Consider the following 24,116-nt stretch of genomic DNA (forward strand, 5'->3'; position numbering starts at 1 on the left):
ATTATTTGGATATAGCTGTCCTCAGATTATGGCAGAAGACTTTGCAGGACTCATCTATATTCCACGGCAGATCAAGATCTGTCTGTGCACCAACCTTTAATTTCCAGGGAAGGAAAACTAAGTGCCCAGACTGGAAGTGAGACAACATGTACTTTATCTTTTCCCTAATCAAGAGACCTGCTCACAAATGCAAAAGATTTGTCCTCTAGACTAGGTTTAACTCAGCCAAGGTGTGTGATTTCACTGACAAGCTCAGTGTCCCAGGATGATGTAGGAGTAAAACAGACAGGGAGGGGTAATGTAATAATCAACAATTGGACATGTAGGAATCACAATTCAATGACTCTGACTCCTTCCTGAGCTTCTGGATCATGTAATTTCTGTTTCTTCCCTTCATGTTAGGATATTGGAAGCTAGATGCTGAGGTGTGCTATAGTAACCCACAGCTATGATGCGTTAAAATTATACAATCATGCAGCCATAGAATGTTAAGGATTTGGAAGGGACCTAAAGAATGATCATCTAGTTCCATGCCATGGAAAGGGACACCTCTCACTAGACCAGGTTGCCCAGTGCCTTATCCTACCTGGCCTCAAACACTACTAGGACTGGGCATCCACAGCTTCCTTGGATAACCTGAACGAGTGTCTAAACACCGTCACAGTAAAGAATTTCTTCCTAATATCTAACTAAATTTCCCCTCTTTCAAATCGTACTTATTATTCCTTGTCTTATCACTATGGTCTCTGATGAAGAGTCCCTTTCTGGATTCTCTGTAGGCCCCTTCAGATATTGGAAGATTGCTGTGAGATCTCTACACAGCCTTCTCTTTGCCAGGCTGTACATCCCCAGCTTCCTGAGCCTGTCTTCCTAGGGGAGGTGCTCCACTCTTCTTACTGACTTTGTTTCCTCCTCTGCACTTGCATGTCCTTCTCATGTTGGAGATGCCAGAACTGTATGCAGTAATCCAGGTGGGATGTCACAAGAGTGGAGGGGATGAATTGTCTTCCTTGACCTGCTGCTCACACTCCTTTGGTTGCATCCCAGGATACATTTGGCTTTCTGGGCTGTGAGCACTCACTGCTGGCTTATGTTGAGTTACTCATCAACCAGCTTCATGAGGTTTGCAGAGTCCCACCTCTCCAGCCTTTCCAGGTCCCTCTGAATGGCATCCCTTCCCTCAAGAGCTTGACTGCACCACACACAGCTTGGTGTCATCAGTGAACTTGCTGAGGGTGCCCCTGATCCCACTGTTCCTGTCACTGACAAAGATAATGAACAGTATCAGCCCCAGTTCTGACACCTGAGGGACACCACTTGTCGCTGGTCACCAGGTGAACAATGAATTGCTGACCACAAGCCTTTGGGTGTGGCCAGCCAGCCAGTTCTTTATCCACAGAGTGCTCGATCCATCAAATCCATGGCTCTCTGATTTAAAGGCAAAGATATTGGGCAGGACAATGTCAAATGCTTTGCACAAGTCCAAGCAGACAATATCAGTTACTCTGCCCCATCCACCAGTTCTGTAGCCCTAGAAGGTCATCAAATTTGTCAGCTATGATTTCCCCTTTGTAAAGCCACCTTGGCTGTTACATCTTTGTTTTCCATGTGAAATTTTGGCAGTATTAAAATTGTCTTGAGATTGAACACTGTGAATAGATGCAGCAGAACATTGAAATATTAAAATATGTACACTGCTTTCTAGGTATTTAGAATGTCTTGTTCTAGGCTGTTTGAAACTGATAGATAGGCCTGAGGTGATAACTCCCCTTAAAAGAGAGTTTATTCCTTCTTGCATGCTGATATTCAAACTTTGAATGTGTCTGTGCTTTGCTGCTTTGGTTTTATTAGCAAAGTGATAGCAGAAATTAGGAAAAAAGTTCTTCCAGGATTTTTCATCACATTTAAAATAAAAAGCAAAACACCTAAACAGAGTCTGTCTTGTCTAGATGTGAGTGTGATATGGTTTTCCTAGTTCATGTCCATTTCAGCACACTTACTAATATATTTATGTTTTTCTTCTGCCCTTGACTGGCCTGTAAAGTTCTTTGCAGACTCATGTGTGAAAAGCTGAACTGGGACTAGGAGAGCAGTTGGCTCAGAAGGGAAGAGATGATAAGACCAGCCCAATCTCTTGTGTGTATGTTTTGCAAGTTTGTTTTTTGCACTGTTTAGTGTTTATAATGGGTCCTGTGCCTTCAGACTGTCTCTTCTTCCCCTTGTCTGCATTTCAGGAGCAGCATCATACTAAGTGTCTATGTTCTTTAGAATTTTACACTTTTTGTCCCTGTTTTGCTGCAAGTGAACAGTTGCATGTTTGTGTTCATTTGTGCTTGGATTTCTAAAAAAGCTGTGATTGAAAATTTGATGCAGGTGGAAAACATCTTGAACATTTGGCTTCTTTAAACCCAGTGATATCTTCCCATATGGGCTTTTCATCTGAGGCCTCTCTGGATGCACTGTATGAACTGAAAACCTTGCAGTGTTGCAGGTGATGTTATGAAAGAGTATGATGATGGAGGTAACATTTTGTGTCTCATTCCTCAGATAAATTCAATACATACGTGACCTTGAAAGTGCAAAATGTGAAGAGCACAACGGTGGCCGTGCGAGGAGACCAGCCATGCTGGGAACAGGATTTTATGTTGTAAGTATGGTGGTGCGCAGCATGAGGTGCTCGTGGTTGAGTCCTTCTGCAGCCCTGGTGTTCATACAGAGCTGCTAGTATGTGTAGGAATCAGAATGTTTGGGTAAGTAAAATGGACAAGCCTGGTGACAACCTAAATAATTTTCTTTCCCATTTTACGCACTGGCCTGTGGTGAAGGATGTGTGTTGGGAGATTGTCTCCGCAGGTGCCGTGGACTGGCAATTTCCAGTCAGGTCTGTAGTGAGAGGCCAAGTCTGAGGTTGAACTGGGAAGTTGCTGTGTGGGTTGGGTCTGGATTGATGTTGTCCTTGACCAGTATGTGCACAGCTGTGCCTGTAAGCTGAGACACACACACACACCCCTACAACATAGCTTAGCCAAGGACTAAAGGCCCATAGCTGAGCTTAAAAATGGAGCTCCTGAGTGTGGGAAGAGGGTGTGGGTGTCCATGGCTGGAGAGGCTGGTCAGGGCAATTAAAGGCTGTTGTTAGTGCACTCAGGGCCTCTACAAGGTGATCCTGGTTACCTCGGTTGGGAGCTGCTCCATGAGTAACAGAACCAGTTCATTCCAGCTTTCCCGGGGCTTCTGGTGCAGTTGGCACTCCTGATTTGCTTTGGTTCTCATAGACGTGACATATAGCCAAGGATTTCCCATTACCTTTTAGAATGCTGGGTTTTTTTTTCTGGTGGATGAATGATTTATTGATTATACTGCATCTGCTTCTGTTTCTATAGCTTTGTAAGGCAAATTGCACTAAATTTACTAAATGGGGGGCGGAAATGATAATGTATTCATCTTGTGGGGTCAAAGCTACTGCTGCTGTTTTTGAAAGGGTTTGAGGTGTTTACATAGTATCTGTGGTAAGAGACCCCCCACCATGGAATTTTGTGAATATGTTTCCTAATCCAGCCTCAGTTTGTTTCTCCTCAGTTGAAAGTAGGAGGTTGTTACCTCAGGTTAAGGAGGTCACCTGGGTCAGTAGAGTATTCTCATCATAGCTGTGCTCCCACCTCCCTTGTTTGGTGGTACTCTGCTTTTGGAGCAACATGGAGAGTCTGGAGCCTGTCCTTTGGCATCTTGTGGAATACAGACTCTCCTGAACACCAGCATCTGCTCAGCTCTGCAGCTCCTAGTCAGACAGAGGCCATGGCTATCATTGATGTAAAACATCTCAGGACTGGGTAAGGCTGGGACAAGGAATTGAACCTACCCTCCAAGTCACATGCCCATACTCAAACTTCTAAGTCTTTCTGCCTGTGATTTGTGCTCGTCCTGTAGGCAGGAGCTAGCTTTAAACACAGCCAGCTACAAAGGAGACTTCTCAGTGGTGATTTAAGAAAGCACTTGTATGTGTTGGATGAAGGCTCCTGTGGTTGCTCCTCCTCCCTCCCCTTGCACAGCTCCTGGAGCTGCACTCTGGTATCAGCTGAGAGCTTAGCTAGCATGCTGTAAAGTCACTGAGACGCTCCATAATTAGTTGCTAGGGAATATGGAAGCAGAATATTAGCTGAACTACCTTGCCATTGTTGTCCCTGCTTTAGCCAGGCAACTCTACAGTAGTTCTGGTGTCTCCTTATAACAGAAATATTACATGTGGGAACGAATGTGTTTTGCATGATCCTGTGTACATTAAATTGTCCTGGGGGAAACAGTGCTGGTATTCCAATACTGCTGCTCTCTAGTTTGCTCTTTTTCTTTCTGGAGTTGGAAAAGGATTTTGAGCACAGCGGTTTTCCCCAAGGGAAGGCTGCTTTTACTGTCTGTGCTGTGTTTATCTTTTTCATGAGGCATAGTAGAACAGACCACAAGCAAAAAAAATGCTTCCTGTCTATGTTTGTTGGTTTTGCTGCCAAACTCCTTGTGAGACAAAGCACTGCAGAATTTGGGGCTCTGGGATTGTTTGAGATTTGGCTATTTACCAGACCAGTTAAGCACCGTAATGTATTCCCTGGGGACATCTTCGAATTTTGAAGGAGCTTTAAAAGAACTATGTATTTGCTGCATATTTGCAGGAAACACCTTGAGTGCAAGTGCCCACTGATGTTTAGAACATGGTGATTAAATTGGTGTTGAAGTTGTGAGGAATGCCTTTATTTAAATCCTGTGTGTGTGTGGAAAGTGACGGACACTAAATTTCAGTCTCAGCTCTTTTGTTCTTAGAAGCTGTTCTGCATCTAACCAGAAGGTGGAGAAAGGGAGACACAAAGGCAATCAAAGCCACTGTACAGAAATTCTCTTTATTTATTATTCTTACCTGGTGACCTGTCCTTTGGAGATCTGTAGAGGAGCCCATTGGGTGTATCATGACCAGTGTCCTGCTCTGACAGTATATGTTGAAGCAAAGTATGTGGTTTTACACTGTGACTGAAAATAGAGCATTTCTTCCTTCCCTTCCCTTTCTGGACTCACACTGTTCCAGTCAGCAGTCAGCCAGTCATCATCAGCCTTCAATGAAATGAATATCAAGCAGGGTGAGGGCCGAGCAGCGCTGGTACAGCTGTTGGCCATACTGAATAACCCTATCAGAACACAGGATGCTGGAGACTTGATTACAAGATGCTAGCAGTAAATTCATAGAAGGCTGTGTAACAGCTTGATTTTGAACTGTTGCAGACTGAGCCACTCAAGCACTGGACACTCCTAACCTCAATTCCTGTGTCTCAAACAAGAACAGAAGCACTTGGATTTAAAATAGACATTTATATGCTTTACTGTAAATATAGGGCTTGTCTTGAACCTTGTAGATAGGATGTTCTCTTTCAGTTGCAAGAAGGAGACAAAGTTCAAGTGGATGCTTGGATTTGCAGCAGTTCTTTGTTATTTTGGCTGTAATGGCAGTCTACGGAAATAAGACAGTAACATGCTTTTAAATTTTCTTGATAGCTGTAACATGAAAATATTTGGGCAGAGGGCAGCAGCACTGACTGCCCATGATGCCTACTTTTAGGGATTAACAGCTGCAATAAAGGGAAGCCCTGAGGTTGAAAAATTACAGGTTACAGCCTTCCTTCATGATAAGTGTGAGACAACTGTGATACCAGCAGACAGCTCAGGATTCTTCTCTACTTTACTGCTTTTACCAGTGTCTGCTGTGTATGTGTTAAGTTGTTCTGAAGTAGGCATGTTACAAAATAGTTTGCAGAAGTGAGGCATAAATGCTATAAAATATTGAGAAGAAGCAAATTTGAGATGCATCCTTTTGTTAATGAAAGATGTTTGTGAAAACTTTCAGGTAAGTATTTCCAAAAGCGTGTCACTCAGTGGCCGTGTAGAAGTAGCTGGTGCTGGAGCAGAAGTGGTGCCACAGAGCCCTGAGGAATAGGTAGTGCTGCTGATGCAGCTATGCTGGATGTGGGATTGTTACTTTTGGCTAGGAGTACCTCCACTCACAGGTAAGTATTGGCATGTTTGCACCTGCCAGAGTACACTTGTGTTCCTGTGCTGCCAAGGGAGACACTCACTTTGTTAAAAATGGGGTGCCTGATGACAAAGAACAGCTCACCTCTAGGGTTTGGTCCAAGGTACACTTCCTTCTCCTGTGTACATAGCTCAGAGTTTTCTGAACATGACATAGTTCAGAGTTTTAGTTTACACTCTTTGTGTAATTAGTATTAAACTGTGAGTTACTAGAAACTGGTGTTCCCTGTGAGTATGAGCTACCTCAGCCACACACTTCCAGGAGCTCTCTGTAGCTTGACACAGCTCTGTGGAAATAGTTCACTGGTATAATCATGGTGATAATGCTGAACATGAAACAAAATGAGATTGTAGTCTGTTTTTTTCTCATCTGTGCTGCCTTTACTTTTCTTGCAGTGAGATCAGTCGGCTGGACCTGGGCCTAATTGTGGAAGTATGGAACAAAGGACTGATATGGGACACCCTTGTTGGGACCGTGTGGATTGCTCTGAAGGCCATTCACCAATCTGATGAGGTTAAGCTGACAGAGAACCTTCATTTGCTCCAGTATTGATAACTAATGCATTACAAACCTGGCCTGGTGCAGCCCAGACTGAGCTCCTCAGCAAAATTTCCACTTGCAAAGTCAGGAAGGCTGAGTGACAGCAGAGAGGGCTGTCTCATCACATTAGTTTTGATTTTGTATTGAGATTACAACTGAGGTCACACAGGGCTCTTTGGTCTTGTTTCACTCGTGTGGACTCAGGAACTAGGGCCTGATCTGTTAAGGAACACACACAAGTGTCTGAAGTCTTAAGAACTAACTGCTTAGTCTGATGGTCAGATTCCTATGACTTACTGCTAAAGACCTCTGTCTTGTCCAGCTGACAAGGTAGGCCCAGAGCACATCTGCAGTATCTTCTTAGGGCTTCTGGTTGTAGTGTTAGGTGAACCTTGTGCTAACATACATGGACAAAAGTAAGAAGTTGGATGTGCCAATGTCTGTAACTGCCCTAACTGCTGAGTTTGGCAGTTGTTGTGGCTAAGCATTTTTAATTCAAATTTTATGGTATTTACTTAGAAGATTATTGGATTTGAGCAGGGAGAGATAGATTATGTTTTCCATAAAAGGGAAAGAGTGGGGATGCCCTGCAGTGTGGCTATGAGGTCTGGCTGTTGCTCAATTCCTCTTGCTGTCCAGATGCTCCTGCCTTTGAGGGTATACCTTTGCAGTTCCACTGAGAAGGCAGCACTTCTTTTTGCTGCTTGCTCTGGTAGATGCCTTTGAGATTTGGAGGAAATCCAGTTGGGAAGGAAAAGGGAAGGAAATCCAGTTGGGAAGGAAAAGTGCTGAATGATTGCTGAATGGATGTAATTTGATGTTAAGATAGGGTTGATAATGCTGTTAAGCTCTTTTTGGACTGTTTTGACAAATGTGTGATAGTTGGTGCATAAAGTTCTTCACACCTGAATGTTCATTCACTTAAGGCCTTTGATTCACAGGAAGGTCCTGGGGAGTGGTCTACACTGGAGGCAGAAGTTGTAATGAAACATGATGAAATCTGCGGAACCAAAAACCCAACTCCTCATAAAATTTTGCTGGACACAAGATTTGAATTACCTTTTGGTGAGTGCATTTCCATAACTTACCCAGGGTGCTGACAGTGGAGAGAAAGTGGGAACAACTGAAGTTTTTTGATCAAGTTGTGTTTATTCTCAGTTCAGTCAGTATAGTTCAGTGGAGGTCATGTGGCTGGTATTCATTTTTTGTTTGACTTCTTTCTAAAAAGATCTGTATAAGTATGAGCTAGTTGAAAGTCCCTGGGTACTGGAATATTTAGAGTAGCAGCAGTTTTTTCTTCTAGTAGTGTTTCAGGATTGTGTAATCACACATTTTCTTCCTGAGCAGGAGCATTTGCTTCTTTGAATCTAGACAAATTTGGCTGTAGAGGAGGTCAAGTGTGTTGTTAGAGCTTTTCTCTGGTGAGTGCACGTAGCCCTCTTAGACATGTGCAGTTCAGTTAGTGAAACATTAATGCTTAGTGCTCCTGAACATTATCATTAGCAGAGTATATAAATAACTTAATGTTGTAAGTACTGCCTTTCTGGCAATTACTTATGGTTGAAAAATACAAAATATGGAAAAGCAGCTAATTGGAGCAAACTGATCTCAAGTAAAGTTGTGTGTAATTTTAAAATTTTATTTTACTTAAGCAAACAAAAACAAAAACAAACCAAATAAGCCCCAAATTGAGGCCTTAGCCAGAATGCATCCTAGGCTTGCATAACTTCTCTTTCCAGCTCTTGGTTGATGCTTGGAATCAAGAATGAGATGATGTTTTTGGGCTTAGTGCTTTTTTTTTTTTTTTTTCATGCACTGGGCATTGAAGTGTTCCAAAGTGTTGTGTCATTGCAAGGCTCATCCTTCACCCTCTGCCTGTTGCATCCTTTTTGCTGCAGTACCCTAGTCAGTGTGAACAATTTGTGTCCTGCTCTGAGCAGGGTAGAGCATTTGTGCAGGCACTGGTGTTTGGTCAGCACCTGTCAGGATTGTCCATCTGTTGTGGGAAGAAGTTAGGACATCTGTGGGTCTTGTACTCTGCTTCCTGGTGCAGGGGATGATGAAGGCTTGGTCCCACAGGTGGACAGTCAATACAAATTGTGTTCTGTGCTGTGAGTGCACGGTGGTGAGTGTGCACAGTTCCCTGGATGGTTGTACTTCAGGGAGAGCACAGTGTTCTGTAGATGAAGTGGAACTGCTCTTTAACTACAGTCTAGCATGCAAAGGGGAAGAGATACCTGACACCTCAGCTGTGTGATGCTGGTCAGGAGCCATCCCTCTTCCCCATGGAAATAGCCTTGTGTTCTGCTGCTACTGTCCGTGGGAAGTTTATTGCTAAGTGACTTTTTAGGCAAGATGAGGAACAAGCCTGTTTTACCTTTCCAAAAGTCTTGGTTCTTTGGTAAAAGTGTTGAGGCTTCTGGGAGGGACGGAACAAGCCCGCAGAGCTGAAGGTAAGGCTTATAGCCACTGTCTTCTCATCTGAATTCATTCTGCCACACTTGCTTGTAAACTGCCATTGCTTTAAAAGAAAATGAAGTTCTGGTGTCTCCCTTTGTATTATGAGTGTCCAAGCGAGAATTTGCTTTCTTCTGCCTTTCCTATTATGGACTGCATTGCATTTGGAGGTATTTTTTTCAAGTATAAGAAAACAGACTCCATGTAGATATGTTAGAACATCTGAATTTTTAAAATCAAAGTACTTCAGGTAATAATGTGTTTTCTCATTACTTAGTTCTTTGCTTAACATTCCAAATACTGAAATAACAGGGATTCCACATTGTTATGTTGAATGGTTTTTGTTCTAGGGTGTGAAAAGTTGTTTGCCTGTCCAGGGTTTCATTATGTCCAGGAAAAAATGGATGCATTACTTAGCTCTTCAAAAGCTGCTCTTCCATAGAAGAGTGCTGCAGTTTTTGCTTTGATCTCCATTTTCAGTCTGATGTGCCATGGCAAGGCCAGAAGCAGGTTGAAAAGTAGGAGGCACTAAGGGAGTGTTGTAGTCCTCTAGAAAGTGGCATCGACCCATGTCCCCTGCTCCAGTGGTGCTTTCCCTCACACCATGACTAAGTGTCTCCTGCCATCACCTTTGGAACAGAGAAGGACTCTGCAGCATGGAGTAGGCTCTGTCTCCTTTCCCAGGTACTGTGAGACTTGGAGGGGTGCATGGAGCTCACAGCACTGCCTCTGCATCTCTCCCAGTGGATTTTCAGGTCAGTTTCCCTTTGGCTGGATGGCAGCAACATGGATTCTTAGTGCCCTACACGTTAAGATTTTTTTGTCATATGAGTTGGAGCTGCTGCTTTATCCCTACTCAGGGAAATAAATGGATCACTGATGTGCTGTGGAAGTTCTTAAGTCATCAGCTGGGCCGTAGAGGCAAGATAGTAAGATTTTAATAGCAGCAGGTTTGGAGTGATGCTTAGGAACATTGTGTGTCATGTTTTTTTTCCCAGGTGAAGATCTCCTGGCTATTGCAGATGCATGAGAACCAGAATGATGTGTGGGCTCATGTGCAGCTTGTGCTGCTTTTCAACTTCAGCAGTGTTGAAAACACTGCTGCCTGGGATAGCAGCTTTAAAAAAACCTGTGTGTTCTCCTGTTTGGCTGTGCTTTTTCTAGAATTTCTGGCTGATGTCTTATTTAGATGCACACAGATGCAGTACCCCAGGTTATCAATATATTTAAAATATTTCATTGTATTTAGGTGAAGCTTGAGAGGTTTTTAAGGGTTTGTAAAAGAGAATAAGAGAATTTGAAAACCTAACAAGCTGAAGTCCTTGATGTAAAACAAGATTGTGTATGCAAAGAGGTTTAGAACCTGGTTTGTTGTTTGTACTATATTTATCCTGGATTAGTTTGCTGTTTCTGCTTTTTCCTGATACATTCAAGATTCTTCCTTACTGGTATCTCTTCTGCTGGTATTCTGGAGACCAGCAGCTCCTAAAGCTGAAATAAGTGCAAAACATGCTGATGCTGATAGTTGTAGTACGTGATGAAGACAACTTAGAGTTTTTTTAAATTTTTATATTCATATAATGTTGTTTTCAACTGTTTACCAGGCTTGGAGTTGGAAAGCAGTCATCTCCTAGCAAAGGCTGGTGGGATTTTAGCTTCTGCTTCAGGTGATAGAAAATAAACTTTTTTGAGGTCATGCAGGAGTTAAACTTTGTCAGTGGCCATATTTGTAATTGGACAAAGAGCCCTGATGGAGGCCCTCATATGTCCCCTGTGTTTGCCACTGCATGTTCCAGATGCAGCTGTTGCCTTGTGGTCAGTTAGTGTGAAATCAGCACATGCTGTGCAGGGGAGGACAGCTCTGTGGGCCCTTCTGTGTTGCATATCTCAGTGTGATGGACTGCAGTTCTGGGGACCAGGCTGTCATATGATGGTCTCTGCCAGCCCCATGTTCTTGAATGTGCAGTCTCTCAGAAACAGAACGGCTGCAAATCTTCTGCTACAAAAATGTAACAAATAGTGAGGATGGGAAATGTGAGGCATTATAATTTGAAGCATTTTTGTGCTTGGTAGTCTATTAAAAATGGCAATAAACTGTCTTCATGGCTAGAAGTGGTTGTTAGCCAAGACAGGCTGCAGCCACTTTCTCCTCTGATCATATCTGTTTCTTCTTTGGAACAAGAGAGACAAGGGAGGGATACAACTTTTCTTGGTTGGTTTACAAAATTTTGTGGTAGGGAGAAGAAAATCTTGCTATTACTGTTTTGATGCAGTGAGTGAGTCTTAGCACAGATTTTTCAGGATGCTGCTTTCCAAGTGTAAAATTGTTCTGCTTGATAGCAATTTACTCTGCCCCCCTTTTTTAGAAGTGCAGTGACTGTGCAAATCCCTCACAAGATGCAATACTCAAAAATGCTTTTGGCTCCCAAACTGTAGCAGTTTGGTTCTGTGCCAAGCAATTTCTAGTTCATAATTGGAGTGAAGATGCTTTTAGTGTTCTCAACACTCCCAGGGTGGAAGCATGCTGATCTACATCTAACCATGAGGTAGGGTCAATGTGCCTTGTTATTTTAGTGTCTTGGGAACTGAACAGAAAGAAAAACTCAGCTCAGCAGAGTCATTTTAGTGAGAACTTACAAAGATTCCCATATACTGGAAAAGGGAAGAAATCTGGGCTGGGAAGAGGAGAAGCCAGGTTAACATTTGTAGGAAAGTAGGGGGAGAGAGGGTATCACTTCTGCTTTCAGCACTTCTTCTCCCTCCTGCCAAGCTAGGTTTTGCCCCAGCCCAGGACTTGCTTCTGTGGGAAAACTCGGAGCAAGGTGATGTGCAAGGTTCAGAGCAAAGACCAGAAAACCTGAGAAGAAAAGCTTTAGAGCTGAAGTGCCTGGTTGTTGCCAAGCTAGAGATCTTTAAACAGCAGTGCTGTCATATTTAACTTCATGAGGGGTTTAGCTTAGTGGTCTGTATGGATGCACCAAATTCTTCTCTTACTTCCTTTCTCAGTTGGACAAGTCATTGTACTGCTTTGTGCCTATTCCAGGTGTTAGGGCACTTGCTCTGAGCAGCCTTACCTGGGACCTCCACCCACATCCCTGCTCATGTGCCCAGGAATCCCACATTAGATCAACTTGGAGCCTTCAGTCGTGAGTGATGTTGTGGGAGTTGCTCATCCCCCACCCCAACCATTGCCATGTCTCTGCCTGCTTATGGACCCTGCAGATTCAGGCCCAGAAAAGCAGGAGCTTAGAGAAAATGGGGTTCAGCTTCCAGCTGAGAATGACCCTAAGAGCAAGGACAGTAAAGCTTGCTGTTTCTGTGTTGGTTTCAAATTAATAAGCACCAAAAGCTATTGAATCCACCTGTCCATCTCCTCTCTGTTTTTTGGCAATTTTGTTTCACTGACATATGGCCCTACTCTTTGTGTTCACCAAGCATGATGTCAGTGGAGTCCTGAGATGGCTGAGGCCTCAGGTGGCCTCTCTCTGGACCAGTTCATCTTTTTATCTTTTAAGTAGAATTAATGTAGTGGAGTAATTTCCATTGTAGTCAAAAGCTGAGCAGTGATGCAGGAGCTGGCCAGTGGATGTGGCCTTGCAAGTCGTCTGTGATCTCTGTGCATTCCAGAGAAGCAGCTTCAACAGAACTGCTGATTGAGGCAAAACACAACAGAAGCTTCCTTAAAAAAAAAAAAAATCTGTCTCGTTGGGATTTCTTTTGGGCAGGTAACTTGATTCAAGATCATAGGCCATTTGCTTCATGTTTAAAGTTTGCTTTACAAAGCAAACAATACAAACAGTACAATAATTTTACTGATATTAGTATCGATGGCAAGAGTTTTGCTGAGATCAGGAGAATGTCCTTACAGCAGCTGTTATCTGAACAGTAGTTGATTTTTATCTCCGACTTGCATAAGAAGCTGCTTCAATAGAAGCAGCAGTCCTACAGTAAAAATCTGACAGCTCTGTTTATGAAATGGTCATCTGGATTGTAAGATAGAAGATAAAATCCAAGAGACAAGTGTTGCTCCTTGATGCCTGGGCATGCCACTACACCATGGTTTTTGGGAAGGCATTGAGGCCTACACCAAGACATCCTGAATTTCTGCAGTGTTGATGGTAGTCATTGCTTCACCCCTCCTCAGTCTCTTTAGTCTTGATTTCAGGATCCAGATGTGAATTCTATGGGCTCTGACTTTTAGTCCTCATTTAATTCTTCACCTTTTAGAGAAATGACATCTTTCCAAGACAATTCCATGGGCTTTGCTGTAATTTTTCTATTGCTTCTTGCCATTGTTGGAGTTTGTCCTCCTAAATCTCATCAGGTTGCATGCTGATAGCCATTCAGTTCACTGATGCCTTCTTTCTGGATCAGTTCTGTCCAGATTTGCTTTGAATGCCAGCCCTAATTTGCACAGATGCTATCTAATAAATCTGTGCAGCTGTGATCCACAGCCCTGGTGATCAAAAACATGGTATGTGTTATTACAACTCTTGTAGTTGTGGAAGAGTCTCTCATGTTTCTCTTACCTTGTTTTCTGATGGGTTTTAACAACAAAGTGATGTACTGTACATCAGAAAGAGGAGCTGGCTTTGTGTATTTTGGTTAAATTACTTTGGTCTCTCTCCATGCAAGGAGAAATGTGTTGTCTTTTTTTCTTCTTCGTGCAGGTTTTTTGGAGTCAGACCCTAAGCTTCCATAAAACTTTCTTCACTGGGGAGTATTTTAACACCTTGTGTGAGTGATGCTAGTTCCATAAAAATTCAGTGGTGTTTCTGTTACAAAGATGTGGACATGAGTTCGTAGTCCAAGGAAGTATCTACTGCTGAAACTTGAAATTCCACTGAATCTGGCTTGTACCTGTTAACAGTGGTTTGTGTTCTGTTATCTGCACTGTTTTTGGGCTTGTTTCCTTCCTAAGATGATGGTTTGTGTGGCTGAGAGAGGACACATGTAGTACAGACATTCTCTCAAAATACAAGAAGAAAGCAGTTCTTGTTCCTTTCTGAAAGTGTCGTGGGTTCCAATGGAATAAATCTTGTTATTTTTTTCTGTAAGGAGTGAAAGTGGATGTAACTTTTAGAATCACCTTTTCATCAGGAGGCCACCCTGTCCTGCTTCTCCCATTCTTGCCAACGCATAACTTAGCATATCATTGTGGTAGTGTCCATGGAGTACAGTTCATTGCAGGGAACTTACTGGCTCTTTTTGAGGCCACCTGAAAGTGTAAAGAATTACAGGAGATGGAAGAACCAGCTGAACTGGTGTAGCACTACCTTCCTGTCAGCTTGCAAGGGTGGTGGTGTTTTTAGCTGGAGTACTCCCTCCATTTCCTTCCTCTGTGAGCTTTGAAGTTTCTGCAGTGGTGCAGTTTCAGGCCATAAATAGCCAGATTTCAGAAGTTTCTACATTCAGGGATGTTCAGTGACTTAAAAAAAACACAAACGAAACAAATCCAAATACTTTTTTTTCATTTTCCAATGTTTTCACACCACTCCATCCCTAAATAATTTTGTGTTGAGCTTTTCACAGCAGGTTATTTGCATCTCTGAGCATGCTTTGAAAGGTGAAATACTGAGTGGCAGAAGTCAGTGTTCCGTTAGGACGCTATATTACTTCAAGGTGTGAAACAGAAAATAGGTACCACAATAAAAGTGATAATGCTTGCTACTTGCTGTCAGCTTGGTAACTCTTCTTGACGGTGAAAATGTTGTGATTCATTTCACAATGAAGCAGCAGTGTGGTGTAAAAGTAAGAATGTGGTTTCATGTGAATATGACTGCCTATAACAATGTTTATTCCCTCAAAATATTTGGCTTATTGCTGGCAAAGAAATAAGAGATCATTTTTTTTTTTGGTACCTAATTTGTGTTACACCAGGAGGTGTGCTATTGGTATGCATAAAGTATGATATTCAAAGGCAGCCCTTGTTCTGCAGGGATTATAAAAGCCTCCAGAAGATGCTCTTGTTATGTGTTATCAAACATAAGCAAGTGTATTAAAATACTGTTCTGAAATGGCTCTCCATGAAACTAATACTTGAATTAAATGTGAACTAGTCCATCTTTCTCTTTCCTCCTTTGTGTAAGTGTGCATTTGGTTAATCATCTTTAAACAAGAAAGCAGGTAAGCCCTTGAACTGTGCTACTATGTACAATGTTTATTTTCTACCTAAGTGCTAACATAAGACAGTCCTATTTCTTAAAAATGACATGTGGGTTTTTTGTATGTAATCTGTAATAGTAATGGTGATGAATGCAAAATTGCCTGGTTAATAAGGTGGTGTGACTTACTCTTTTGACTTAGATATCCCCGAAGAAGAGGCCAGATACTGGACCAGAAAATTAGAACAAATAAATTCACTGGGAGATGATGAGGTAAATATCTTAACTGAAAGAATATTGTAGCCCTGAATGTCTTATAACTAGCTTTTATTCTTTGTATTAGATCCCTGTGACTAGGGTAAATACTAAATGTTGATAATTTACAAGTCTTCCATGAACTGCTTACAGAACTCTCTTCTCAAGTGTACTGTTTAGTGTTAAGGAGGGGAATATTTTTCTGCATGCTGGAAATGCTTGAATAATGTTTTGTTGATGTGAATATGTTCAAAGGAAAGGCAACACCAGGCTTTACCTGAGTGGGCAGTGAAACCATTTTTGACAGGCTGTGGTAGGTTCTTTTTGTGAAATCAAGTGAAAAAGGACTTCTTTTGCAGTTGACTGTTTCTTTGAAGAAGACAAAGCAAGATACTGTATCTTTATTTGAACTGAGGACTGTTGGAAGTGTTCGCTTTTGTCCTAATGTAGTTGTTAATGGCTCAGTTTATGTGCATCTTGTATTAGAGTAAGTGGTAGCTATGGCTTTGGTTCCCTGGATCTAGTGTGCACTTGTGTAAGTAGCTATAAAATAAAGGTTACTTCTTTTATTTCTAAGAGAGACTGTTGGACGACTAAAATTTTGTTTACAGTTCAGATTGTTTGCAGAATAAGATTTAACATGTTAATGCCTGTACCAGAAATGAAGTATATAGAAAACCCCAATACTCATGCGTTGATGTGTGAACATTGAGTAAGAATGTGGTGCTGGTGAAGCCTTTTTGACAGGTCTCTTTCCATAGCAAGTGTTTCCATAGCAAGATAACTTGCAAAATACTCTGCCCATGCAATGACTTCAGGAGATTTTTGTTCTGGGATCCTTCATTTATTATTTTCTGTTCACTGTATAAGTGATTTGGTTTACTGTGCAGGTGAAGGAAAATAAGGTGGATTTTATTTTTATCTGAGGACAGACCAATATTCGGGTGGATAAAAACGTAAAGAATTTAGGGTAGCCTCTCCTGCCTTCCTAGAAGGTTGAAAGCCTCTAGGAATCGATGAAAAGCCCAGTCTGTCCCTTGTCCTGTCCGTGATGCTGCTGTGGTGCCTCCCCGCTCCCGAAGGCTGGAGCAGCAGTTCAGGTACTTCAGCGAGGCACAGGTGCCCTCTAGCGCTTCACTGAGCTGGTGCTTGCTGAAAGATATCCTGAGCTTTCTGAGCCTCCCCTTCCCCTGCAGTGCCACGCATCTGCTTGCTAACTGCATGCTCTTACTAAATACCAGTAACAAAGTAATACCTCCATATTTGTGACCTAATGATTTCAGATTTATTATGGCTGTTCCCTGTGACCAGGGAGAAGAAAAAAAAAAACAAAAACAAAAACAAAAACTGTGCAGGGCCTGACCTCAGGTGGTTCTTCTAAAGTTCTTCACATTTGCCAGCCACCCAGAATAGGGATGAGATCTTCCTTGCATATTCCCCTAACTGGCAGTGACTTGTAGCTCAGGAGCTTCCAGAGCCAGAGGCAGTATCCTTGTGTTGAACAGTACTCAGTGGATTTCTCTTTTGTGGATGCCAGTTGCCCTTTAAATGCACCCAGGTCAGTTATGTTTTCACAAAGGAATTCAGCACCTTAATTGTGCATTGCCTGAAGAAATATCTTAATTGCTCTGAGCAAACAAACCCAGTGTTTGAGAAACCAGCTGGAGGCAGGTTTGTTTGGAGAAATTAAATGACTGATCCTGATGCATTCAGTCCCTGCCACTCAGCTTTACAGACCTCACCTTTTGGGCTGTAGAATCCTGGTCTGCACAGTGTTTTTTAGCACAAGACAGCTTTGTGCCTTTGTCTTCTTTGTTTTAAGTGGACCTATCTCTGTTTGAGATGATGAATGAACAGATGAAAGCTGCAGAGGAGTATTGAAGAAACAGGTTCATTTGGAGTTCAGATGGTGTCATAGAAAGGCTTTCCAGCCTCTCTTCCTACAAACACTTAATATTCTGTTTTCATTTTGAGACTCTTGATAGCTATTGGGCTGATGCCTTAAAAAGAGCAAACTGCTGCCATTCTGGCATCTCTGAGGATAATAATTCAGAATCCACTGCTGTCCTGTGCTACTGAAATTGCTCATCAGCAGACTTCCTTTCTCCACTTTGTCAACCAGTCAGTGCTGTGAGATCCGGCAGGTCTTGTTTTCACAGTTCTGATTAACTCAGTGGGTTGGCAGTTTGCTGATGATAAGACTAACCACCTTTCAGGATCCCTTGTGCATTTTAAATAGCACAGATGGGAAGATAACCTCAGCGGAAGTCTTCTGGTTGTCACCTTCCCTGCACAGAGCTGGTCATTAATCCCTATGAAATCCAAGGAGAGACTGTCTGGTGGCTGTGTTTTGCACAGGCTGCAACACCAGCTTACTAAGTTTGCCACTTCCTTTGTTGTCAGATCTTTTTTTCCTAGCAAATACTGTTCTCATTATTTTGGTCAATTGTCCTAATTTTCTCATATCTTTATGTAATACAAGATAGAAGAGAATAACAAAATAAAACCACTGGCATTCCCCTAGGGAATGCTTTGATGCTGTACAAAACAGCTTTGTAAAAAGTCAAAGCTGGCTAATTGAAATACCTCTGTGTTCTCTAATTTAGTATTAAATGAGATGAAAAATTCTTCACTTTGGATGTGAAGTGGATCATGGGAGAGTTTGCAAGCATTGTCTGGGCAAACATTGTGTTCTTGCCTTGCCAGGCACATTAATTACCTTACTGCTGCCATCTCCTACTCCGGATTTGCTGTGAGCCCACATGAGATTTGAACTGCTGAGGCTGTGCTGGAGTGTCTGAACATAAACAGACTTATTCCCAGTTTGGAGATCCCTGTCACACTGGCATTGTGGTGTGGAGAATCAGTTCTTTTCAATGTCTAATTGAAGGTCTCAGAATTGGTAATAGGGCCTGTGTTTGTTCTAAAGCAGACTTCACCTTAAACAGAAGTGCACTTTGTAACGTGATTTTGGCATTAAAAAAGGAGGACACTTCTAGGAGTGTGTTTAAATGCAGATCTAATGAAGAATATATTATAGATATTATGCTTATAGATATTACACTTTGGTAATACCAGGGATATTTTCTCTTAAATGTGGCATGCTGTCATAAAGTTACCACTTGCTTTCTTATCTCTCTATATTCCTTCCTATTTTTTTCTTTCCTTCCTTTAGTATCCCTTTCAGGAGGAAGTCCAGAAGAAACCATTGCCCAGTGCTGCCTCCCAGTGTTGTAAGTTAGACTTATTTCTTCTCAATATTTTTTCCTCTTTCAATGTACTTGATTTCCTTTTGTGGTTAGATGCCAAATGATGGTACGTCTGACCAACATTTTCTTATTAGAAATACTTAAATTTCTGTGCAGTTAAGAAAAGCTGTGCTCCTCAAAATATTGCTCTGCAGCTTCTGATGCCAGGAAGTGAAGTCAGGCATTGAGTCTTGCAGTTGCTTTTGTCCTTGTGTGCACTAGGAACAGAAAATGTGTTCAAAGTCACTAAGATTGTCAGACCCTTTTAATATTTATACCAGTAAAAAAATGCTGTGTTTTTTCATGTGACTGTATTAGGCTATGTTCTACTAAAACTTCCTGTATAAAATATAATTTTTATTACTGTTTAATGAAATTTTAAGAGGGAGAAAATAGATGGAGACAAGTACTACTGGTAGCCTTTTAAAATGCACCAGAGGTTTGTGTACTTGATGTCTAATTTCTTCAATATTACTTTTCAATGCTGCGTTGATGGATGGAAGAATATTTTTACTAATTTCTGCTTATCTTGTCTTGCATTTTTTATGCTTCTGAAAACATGGATGGAAAAATAATATAGCACTTACTGCATCTGATGATCTGCAAAATTAGATTTCTGAAACACTGCTTTTAACTTACAATAGATGAAAGCTCAGTGATGTCTCTTGTGAATGTCTTATCTACTTTTGACAACAACATTAATAAAACTCAAGTCTCATCATTTAAACAAATCTCTTATCCTCTACTTCAAATCTTTTAAGATGTGCATATTATACATTGCAGGCTGTTTATCCATTAGGCTGATTATAGGATCTCCTCAAAACTGATAACATTGGGAAATGCTAATTGCTGTTTACCTTTTTTGAGTAGAACTAATTTCTCTGTGTACTATTGTTATGTTAACTTTAAAGTATCTTCAACAACTCCAGACATTAACCAGTTGCCTAGGAAGCATGATTGTGCTGTGTAGCTGGAACATGTAGAACTCTATATCAAAGTATTCCAGTAATACTTCCATTCTAGTTCATTCTAGGTAACACTTTGTGTCCTCCCTTTTAGGAAAAAAAAAAGTATGTAAAGAATAAAGCAGATGTTTTTTGTCTGGTGGGGTGTTTTTTTGTTGTTGTTGTTGGTTTTTTTTTTTGGTTTTTTTTTTGTTTTGGTTTTGGGGTTTTTGTTGTTGTTATGCTGGTGTTGTTCTGTTGTTCTGTTTTGGGGGATTTTTGGTGTGTTTTGTTTTTTAAATGGTCAGAAGGGTACAGTTGATTTGTTAAGCCTGTAAATAAGAACCATTTTGGGAGAAACTAATATTTGATTAAATCACACTGACATAGTGTGCAGAATCCGTAATGTTAAAAAGTCAAAGAAAAACTGCTGTATGAAGTGTCCAAGAAATGAATGTGTTATTTGCTGAAATTATTTGCCTGGCTCTGTGCCCTGGGCTTTCCTTTTGTTCGAGGGAGGCTGATTTGATGCAATCTCCCAAGTACTGAGATGCATGGGTAAATTAGTGGGAATGCTTCTGTGTGGGGAAAATACCTGCCCTTGTTCCCACATCAGGGTGCTTTTACATTTCCCTGTAGCTGGTTTCTCCTCTGGAGAACCAGCTGGGCTCTTGCAGACCGACACAATGAGAAGCAGCACTGTGGCTGCCCTTGTTGTGCTGCCTGTTAACAGCTTGCATCTTTCTAGAAAGTGACCTTTTGCAATATTCAGTTGAAGGCCCTGTGGCTTGAACAATTCATGTCACATAGGAACTAATATAATCATTCATGGGATTAAAACACTCATTAGAATTAATGTTAAACATTTCATAGCAGTCTGTTGTTAATGTATTTAAGAATTTTCAATAAAGCTGATGGCGCTGCATGTACTTTGGCTTGTTTACTGCCTGCAAGTATCTGATGCCTATGAATATCTACATGGAAAAAATACAAAATAGACATTTAATATAGAGGTACTTTTGAAAAATGAACTCTGCCTGCATCACCTTGTGCTTAAGAGTTGTCAGCTTGCCTCAATACGGCACAGTCCTTTCAGACTCAAGAGTTTAACACAGAACACGCACAGATTGTATCGCTATTGAAAGCTGACCTGACTTGTGACATAGGAGCTCAGCCCTTTTTACACAGGAGCAGGGTGGGTGTCCTTTACCACACTAAAATGTGTTCCATATGGAATGTTCTTACTTACCATGTGGGTAAGTAATTGGTAGGTATATTTTTAGATATAATAAAAACATCCTTAAGAAAGCTTTTAAGATTCATCCAGTTTTCCACCACATCATTTTTCATTTTCATCATCTCGATGTGCCAGATGAGGTATGGTTACTGTTTGGAACAGTACACAGTCTGCTGGACAGCAAACTAAGCATTTATTTAGAAGAAGGAAAAAAACATGCTTGATGTGAGTAGGTTTTACTCCACAAGAATGTTTTCCCAATCCTTCAAAAACCACAAAATTATCTTAAAACCTGAGACACTATAGAACAAAAGTTCTGCAAAACATTTCATACAGCTTGCACTTAAAAAAGTAATTGTACACAACTGCATATGCCACTGGTGTCCTGTTCAGCCACTCTGGCAGCTCTTAGAAGACCATTTTGATGTCCTTGTTCCAGCTAGAGAAAATACTCCTCCAGCAGGCAGGATCAGGTTCACTATTTAGGAAAATACATGTCCTTGCATGTTAAAATTAGATTACACTTCTGCCCTCTTCTGTGTCTATACTTCCACACATCTTTTTCCTTTTGGAAACTAGCTTTTCTTGTGGTGGTTTCCCACTTCCTGCAGGGATGCAGCTTGTTCTGTTATCTCCCCTGACTAGAGCGGGGAAGGGGGGAGAAGGATGGAGCAGGATGTGAGAGAAGAGAGGTGGCCCCATCTGAAAGCCAGCCTCTGATCTGAGGGTGGGTTTTTGTCCCTGGGCATTTATGGACTGCTGCCTTGGCATGGTGCCATGGGAAATCTCAGCCCACACTGGGAGCTCTAATTTTTCCAGAGATTGTTGAGCTTTCAGGCTCCCTTTCACAGTCTCAAATGCTGTTTTATTCTTAGAAGACAATGACCCATAATTTCTGAGGTAATGTGGGATCTGGGCTTCCTACCTGTTCTTAAATGAGGCAGGTGGTTCTGTCGCATATACAGTCTTTTCTAAACCATGCTGATTTTGGCACTTCTGCCTCTTTCCTTCATTATAGTTAACCATTTCATTTTTAACTCCCAACTGCTGTGCGCCACGTGCTTCCAATTGATTTCAGTGATCCCAAGCAATAATCAAAGCACTAGAGTGTCCATGCATCCAGTTTTGTTTGCCTTTCTATTAAATGTAGTAATAATTATTAATGTTTTGATATGTCATTGTTAAAAAACTGCAGCATCTTCATGTTGGATTTCACCCACAGCCTGAAATTAAATGTAAATTGAAAAGAAAGCAGGTTTTGTTGTCTGGAAATTCACTTTATATTATACAGATTGAAAACATATTATTTGATTACTTTGGCATTGAGTCAATAAGCTCTAAGTTATTTATTGTGAGGAGTTACAGAAATGTTTTCCTTGCATGTTCAAGATAATTTCTGGACACATAGAAGTCCATTATAATCCACAAGTGAGTCACACTGTGGGTATTTTAAATGTGGATCCGACTTGGATCAGTTTCAGTGCAAACTGGGATGAGAAAGATACTCTGCATCTTTGCAGAATCAGTTTGGCAGGCTTGGTTAATATCAGCTGATGTAAATACTGCCCTACACCATTTGTCAGGGAGTTTACAAATCTGGAAGAGAGAAAGTTTGTTCAAAATTATTCTCAGGAAAGATAACTTAAATGTCGCTTACTGTCTGCTTCAGTGTTTTTGTTCCATTTCCTTTAGTCCTTTGCTCTGTGAAATTCCTGGTTACCAGGGCTGTGGTGGGTGTTGGTGTTTTGGTTTTTTGTTTTTTTTTTTGTTTTTTTGGGTTTTTTTGGTGTTATTTAATTTGAACATTTGTTTCTTTGGTTTGGGTTTTTTATTTTGTGAGTTTTGGGGTTTTTTTGTGCATTTAGTGTTATTTTTTTTTCTTTTCATATATATGTGTGTGTGTGTTTTATTGTAGGTTTTGTTGTGCTTCTTTTTTATCAGAAGAAGGTAAAAATTTTGCTTGGCTCTGGATAGATACCAGGTGGTACTGGCTACAAAAGAAGCAATAGCTTCTCATATACTGTTTTACCAGCAGAAAGAACTAAAGCCAGCCTATGCTTGTCCTGCCATAAGATGAGAGAGAAAAAAAAACAAGATTACATCTGTAAATGGTTTTTGGAACATGTGTGGATGCACATGCATGCAGGACAAAAATGCTGCAGTTGTTTCAGATACATAAGCAGCTTTTTATCTACTTAAAATATGGCAAAATATTTTATACACATTTTAGGAATGGGTGCCATTTGATGCCAAATCAGTTTGTTGTGGTGACCCTTCTTTACCACTGATAGTTGAAGAAATTTGGTTTTGCAAATTTCTTCTAACTCCTGCGCATGCGCTGCTATTTCAGAGCTACCACAGAGGCTGACTTTGAACGGTTTCATTCCTGATGCTCACTGGTTTTCTTTTTGGAAGCTCAAATTCCACTGGTACATTGGGAAGGCTTGCTCATTTCCCTGAATAGACTGACTGTAATGCTGTGATGATGACGCTTCCCCATGGCACTGATGAGGAGTTTGTCTGCTTAACAGCCAGATTATTGCCTTCCCAGCCCCTTACTCCCCAGCAAGCTCCCAAACAGTGATTGTGTATTTGTGCTGTAGTGTGGATGTAGCATTTTCTGCTACCATAAATGTGCCACTGACACATGAGATACCCCCACTGGGTTGGGGCATCCAGCCCTGCTGTGGGATGAACTGACCCTGTGGCAGCAAATGGCAGAGAATTTGCTTCTTTTCTTCTGTGGTAATAGTATATTTAAAAAGTGATCTTCTCTACCAGTCTGTCAAGCCAGGCAGCATCAAAACACTTAAACAGGCCAGAAATGCCACTCCTAATGGTTCATAGAGGTGCATGACCTGTGATAGTGGAGGGTCAGGCAGCACTGAGAATGCTGAGAGGTGACACTGCCCTCTTTGTTATAAAGGTGTGTGCTATACATCAAGATTCTTGCTGATATTTCCGGTTACCAGCCTGATTCTGCACTTAAACAACAGAGGTCAGCAGCCACCTACAGCATCTCTACTCCACACCAGTTTGGAAAGGGTAAAGTAATCATAATAAGGATTATTTTACCCTTCTCAAGGGTAGGTGACACTGAAGATCATGTTGCAATCATTGTATAGCTGTGCTCTAGTAGGAGTAGAACTTCTGGCTGCAGTGCAGTTACAACTCAAAAGGCTGTTCAGTGTAAGTGTAATTCAAAACTGCAGACATGAATGGCTTTATTTATTTATTTATTGATTTAAGCTAGGCCAGGGAAAA

General features: G+C 41.3%; 1 protein-coding gene across 5 annotated transcripts in view; it reads left to right on the plus strand.

Moving 5' to 3' along the window:
- Positions 1–24,116, plus strand: part of UNC13B (unc-13 homolog B) — a 208,803-nt gene that overhangs the window by 27,274 nt on the left and 157,413 nt on the right. For 4 of the 5 annotated variants that reach the window (XM_068176605.1, XM_068176607.1, XM_068176606.1 and 1 more), the window contains exons 3-7: positions 2,548–2,647; positions 6,463–6,580; positions 7,549–7,672; positions 15,371–15,441; positions 18,599–18,656. In XM_068176605.1, coding sequence (XP_068032706.1) covers positions 2,548–2,647; positions 6,463–6,580; positions 7,549–7,672; positions 15,371–15,441; positions 18,599–18,656 — 471 coding nt within the window. The remainder of the gene's footprint in view (positions 1–2,547; positions 2,648–6,462; positions 6,581–7,548; positions 7,673–15,370; positions 15,442–18,598; positions 18,657–24,116) is intronic. The other variant, XM_068176609.1, reaches the window with a different exon arrangement.

This window comes from Anomalospiza imberbis, chromosome Z (assembly GCF_031753505.1).
Source record: "Anomalospiza imberbis isolate Cuckoo-Finch-1a 21T00152 chromosome Z, ASM3175350v1, whole genome shotgun sequence".
In the NCBI taxonomy this organism is placed as follows: Eukaryota; Metazoa; Chordata; class Aves; order Passeriformes; family Viduidae; genus Anomalospiza; species Anomalospiza imberbis.